Raw genomic sequence first — 6,000 nt, 5'->3', positions numbered from 1 at the left:
TCCAAATTCGTACCAACGATCAAGAAGAATTCAGGAAAGTTCTTAATGTATAAATCTTATCGATCGTAAGAATGTCTGATACTTTTATAATTTTGTATCACATTCATGAAATCTCGTATAATTACGTTTTATATGAAATGACCGAATAATTGTGATTAATAATATATGTGCATACACAGCTTCTAATCGATCTCCAAATAATGTGGAGCACGCCCAGCGCACGATGGGAGTGTAATCGTGATTTTACTGCGGGAACGTTTAGAAATATGACAACTGGTTGGCATGCATGTTTAGGAATTAATCTACAGAATCTACAACAGTGCGCTAGCTAAGACAGCAAAGTCTAGTCTAGCTGCATGTATCAATTAGTGTACCGTGTTGGTGATGTCTGGTAGTGGCTGTGCATTGCTGTTCGTGTCGGGCATGCTGTCAGAGGATATGTGTTGTTGCTCTTGTTTCCCTGCCGATACCGTGTCGGTGGATGTATTATAGGACTGCTTAGACGTTACCTCATTCATGTAAGATACTTCGGACAATGGGACGTAATAGTAGCCCAAGAAACGATCCCACAGGAAACCCTTGCACCAGACTTCGACCAGAAGGCCTGTGTTCATATCATTCGTCTCGCTGCAATTACAAAGAAATTTCACATTCAACTTACTTTATCTTAACATGGTCAATAAATTAATCATGAACAACCCTTGACTTTGAATAGATATTATACATATACAATTTTCATAAAATTCCCAAATCCTTCACATAACAACAGTTTTTTTAATTGGCCAGATATGTGAGATCAACAAAAATTTTATGTAAGATCAGAAATTATCATTTATGATACGATTAACAGTTGATTAAACATTTTGTAACGCAGATGTATGAATGAAGAAGAATAAAACTTGTATTGATTTCCAATTGTATTCAGTCACCGATGCAATTAAGTATTCTAGTCGGAGGGTAGTTTAAAGATTAGACTTAGGAGGGAACAATTCGCTGACTGATTAAAGTAAACTTAATTAGTTGAAATAGTAGTCTGACAAATAGAGGTATTCGAATTCGAATCACGATCCAACAATTCCACCGGTTTTTTCTGCTCTCTTTTATTTAAAACTGTGTCTTTGCTCTCAGTTTATATCTAGTCCGTTATATTTCTGTAAAACTGAACATTATACTTCTGACGAAAATGGTGTCGAATTGAGTAAATCTAGACGAAAGAACATTTTTAAAAATACATAATTTAAAAAAAAATGTACTCGAATATTCGGAATGAATAATTTAATTAGCCAATTCTTTTACTCTCCTCTCATCCTGTAAATCGATAATAAACATGAATAGGCATTTCGTAATAGAGCATTAGTAATTGATAAGATATTCTGAATCGGGAGGGAAACCGATCTGTGCATCCACGTAGCTTCTTATTTTTGGCCGGTTATTTCGTCATAGGTTAAATAAATACGATTTAAACGCGACCCAGGCACAAATAAGTGGGCGTCGGAGGAAAACTAGGTTAAAGGTTCGCAACTTGGCGACTGAAGGGTTTTAGTGGTGCCGGTCAGAATATTTTCGGAAGCGAAGATCAAAAATTGTCGTATTTTCTGTCATTCACGATTTAGACAATTGTCCTCCTTTGCGTTTTCTACGTCAACAAAGATATAAATTTCAAAGATTCTTTCTCGAGGTCACTTTATTAATACTCAAATGATTCGGAAGACCTAAATATCACTGGAAGTGTCACGATCATGTTGACACGAAGAAAATTCGTTTAAAATCATAAATAAGCAGAGTATCATGATTATAACGTTACATAACTTGGCACAACTTGATGGATCTCTCGATTCACCTTTGCAAACCTAGACGTAAAGACTCGTACAACGAAAAATACTCATACGAAAAATAGCCGCGAGCTTTCTTCACAAACAATGGATTTCTGGTTGGACTCAAGCAAAAGATTTCACGTTAAAAATTCTCTATCTAAACCGACACCGTTTGTCGTCGTCGTTCTATAATATATTCGGAATTTCCATAATTATTATCCGCCGGCTGGACTATCAATCTTATTCCCCGACAGAACGATTTCTTTTGTCGGACTTTGTGTAACTTCGCGTGCAAGTGACAAGAATTTTTAGGATTTTGTTTTCTATGAAACTTATCCAATTTTCATTTCCGAGGTATGAGAACGCGTCCAATTGTTTTCAACTTCTCATCGGCGTCGTTAGGTATGACGTATCGAGCAGAACTTTTTTGAATGAATTTACATGGAGCCCTTTTATTAATAGTGAGAATATAAAGTCCCGTCGTCGCGCGAACTTTCATTGAAGGAGCCAACTTGCCCGTGAATAAAGCGGATGCTGGAGAGAGGAGAATTATAAAAACCGGGCTAATAATAAAGAATAGCCGCAAATAATTGAATATTACATCCACCATCTTCCTCTTTCTACATAATACATAAGTCGAAATTATATTTCATGACACGTTCTAGGGCATCCACGTACTGACGATGATAGTGCCTGGTGTGACAAAATCTCGTTGGTGAAAAGGCGCGAACGAAATGTCCCAAAGCATACTACAAATATAACAATTATACGATGACGTGTACGGAAAAAAAACGCCGGTCGACTCTTTTGTCGAAGCGAGAGAAATCAATATTCGAATGCGGAAAATATCGGAGGAATAAAAAGGAATAAAAAAAGGCGATGGAAAAAGAGGAAGTTGAGAGAAAAAAGTGGGATTAAAAGCGCGAAACACAAATCGCGATTAGCTAATCGCACGGCTATCGTGAACGGGACTATCCTATTTTGCTGGCTAAGCACCTATTTATATATCAGCTATGGATCGGATTACCTCTTAAGGGGGTTCGATAGTCGATCGCGAAACTCCAACGCTTCACGAGGCTTGGACGCAAACTCAGTAATGAACGCAGAACCCGATAACGCGCACACTCTGGACTCTGGACCTCGTCAATTTCTCTCTCTTTTACTCTCTCCATCTCACACACACACACTCACCTACTCTTTTCTTCTCTCCCTTTCTTTCCCTTCCCACTTTATCATTTTTATTCAACGTTGTCCATTCGACATTACCATTGGGAACTGGGAAAAGTTCATAGCTAGCATGGAATCAAGAGAGAATGTATACTTTGAATCGTGAATTTCGAACTCGATATTGTAAAATCTAAATCGAAACGAACTGGCTTTACGTTCTATTTTATCTTTCGTTTTATACGTTCGCTACACTTTATAATAGCATAGAGCATACGGTTACAAACAAATAAAGATTACCTGCATGTAGAAACATTTTATTATCATTTAACAACGGAACTTCTATCACTTTTTTTTTAAATTTTATTTGAAACTTATAAAAGAGAAAACACGATCCAAGTTTTTGTGACCATAAAATCATAAACGATGTCCTACATTTAGAAATGTTTCTGAAATTCTCTATCGTGATAAACTCTTTATATGTAAATATATTTGCAAACGTTTACTTACAAAAGAAAATCTTGCTCCCAGCATGGATTGGCCCCTTTCACCGTGACTGTCGTCGACTTCACATTTTGCAGCTTCAGCGTTACGTAGGAGTTGAATTGTTCCGCTGAAATTGTTGTCAATCATTTTATATATTGCATTGTATCATTAACTGAATGAAACAGGTCCGTTTTCTGTGTACACACAGCGACTATCAAAAGTATTTACAGTTACACACATTATAGTATCACTCATTAAAAGTTGTTTGATAATTTCTTTTTAAGTACATTAAACATTTATCGTTCTAAATCCATAACAAATAGAAAATTTAGTGTATTTGAATAATAACTGCGAGAATCATGAAATCAATATTTTCCAGGATGTGTAAATACTTTTTATACCCACTGTAAGTACTAGGGATTCAATCAAATTGTCTTCCCTTATACAAGCAATGGCACAATGATTTCAACTGGACCGAAAAGCGACCGGTCACAGGTATGGTCCCATTTCGATTCATTAAAAAAAAGGAACGTAGACTGGATTTAGTGAAAGAAATCTGTCCTACCAAAATGGAATGTTGACATTGATAACTACACAGAATCGGAGACAAGCGGCCAAGCATCAAACAAGGTACACAGAATATAGGAAGTATTCGTATACTCTGTTCAAACAGAACAATTTTTTAATATTGTTCCAAATTCGTCGTTAATATTGGACCGAATATTTTTGACAAATTAAGGAGGTCAGCCTACTCTATGACGTATAAAAAAAAATTACGATTCATCAAACTCATTAGCCAAAGGCATAGAAATTACACTTCTAACTTTTCCATCTGAGTCTATAATTAAATTTTGTTATATCATAATTTGAAGATATATATCGATCAATTGTATGTTTTTCATATATCATGTAGTATTAATCCCACTGATTTCTCAAAAAAAAAATTAAATCGTATACGCCATTATCAAGAATGTTATTTTACTTTGCAGAGCTACGAATATTTTCTACATTCACTGTAGATTTCGTGAGGTATGCGAAACAAAAATTATTTACGATCGGATAAGCTGGGATTTATCCCGTGCGTCCAATAAATTAAATACCGTTCGATCGGGAATTACGTCGCGATGGTTCTTCTCGTCGTAAAATGCAAATCTCGCGTAGACCCAAATAAAAAATTAATAACAACCGTCTCTTGCGCTGAAATAACATTTTTTATGAACGAATTACTGTACGCTTTTAATTGTACTTGCAATTTAATAATAATATATATATAAATCTGCATACCAACATGAATTTCTTTTTCCACGGTTTTTTATTATGGTCATTAAAGAAATAAAATGAATTTCATATTTAAAATATTCTTTAAAACAAATCAATGAAAATTAATAAATGAATCGAGATTCCAGTCATTGATTATCACTCGCCGCTAAACATTCATAGTAAAATACCCGACAATCTGTTGGAGAAGGTTGCGAAATTACATTTTTCAGTGTCTTTCACCTTTCATTCTTTCAGTGCTCAACGTACGTACGCAAAAATCGCGAGTGGCTTTAATTAAAAAATCCTTTAATTAGCGCAAACTGCCGTCGCTGCCGCGTTTGCGTACCGAATGGAAAGAGAGGCCCTGGGAAAATAATAAAATATTTTCGCGTTGACGAAAAGATTTTTATGATGGTAAAACTCGCACAGTTTGTCCCCCATAACGAATACACTCGCGCGCATTCAAGAGCATAGTTATCGGTCTGTATCGCGTGCCGGTACGCTCGCAAAATATATAATTAAAAAGTTATTTGCGAACCCGTTACCAAGCACTTTCCGAGTGTTCTTCCGCGCACAGTTAGACAGAAACGAACACCATTATCGTCCTGCGACAATATTTCGTCGATAACTCTCTTTTCGAGCTGAACTGGTTTAACGACCAATAGCGACGGAAAACATAAGCTAACGTTAAATCGATAACCGGTCAGGACGCACATGTACATACATGCCTAGCTGGGGAGAGAATCGCAATGTACTCTCGGAGGAAGTCCGATCGTTTCTCAATTTACCGAGAATAGTGTGTCTGGAAAACGGTGCAGACGAACCGTAAACCTTTATATTCTATATAAGCTCCTCGCACGATCCCCAGGTTGTCTGTGCCGTGTATGCGTGTACAGAACATTTTTGGCTGCGAGCTTTCGATAACTCGTGAAAAAAAATCTCGGCTTTACAACGCGTACGATCAAGCACGATCGTATTTCTATGATCTGTTCTACGCGCGATGAAAATGTTGTGACAAACGAAATTTTTTAGAAAAGAGATTACATAATATCCTTTGAATCTTTGAAACGACAAATTGTTCACGAAAAGTCAAATCTTTTAAGTCTAAAATTTTAAAGGATGCCACGATATTTTACACAACGAATAAATAATATTGAAATGCAAAATAAGCGAAATAAAATAATTAATTTATATGGAAATAGGATTTTTAACCCTTTCGCTACGGACACCGACTATAGTCGGCGGCCGCGCGACGTGCTGTGTGTAAGAGGTTGTA

At 36.3% G+C, this 6,000-nt stretch overlaps 1 protein-coding gene across 1 annotated transcript in view; it reads right to left on the bottom strand.

Moving 5' to 3' along the window:
* Window positions 1-365: 365 nt before the first annotated feature.
* The window catches only part of LOC108625857 (protein unc-13 homolog A-like), a 31,030-nt gene continuing 25,395 nt past the window's right edge, over window positions 366-6,000 (bottom strand). The window contains exons 3-4 of the mRNA XM_018026182.2: window positions 3,489-3,591; window positions 366-627 (exon numbers count right to left, since the gene is read on the bottom strand). Of these exons, the coding sequence (XP_017881671.1) occupies window positions 366-627; window positions 3,489-3,591 (365 nt within the window). The remainder of the gene's footprint in view (window positions 628-3,488; window positions 3,592-6,000) is intronic.

Source organism: Ceratina calcarata, unplaced genomic scaffold (assembly GCF_001652005.2).
Source record: "Ceratina calcarata isolate Rehan_Ccalc_2016 unplaced genomic scaffold, ASM165200v1 scaffold376.2, whole genome shotgun sequence".
NCBI lineage: Eukaryota > Metazoa > Arthropoda > Insecta > Hymenoptera > Apidae > Ceratina > Ceratina calcarata.
This window is presented reverse-complemented; position numbering and strand designations above follow the sequence as displayed.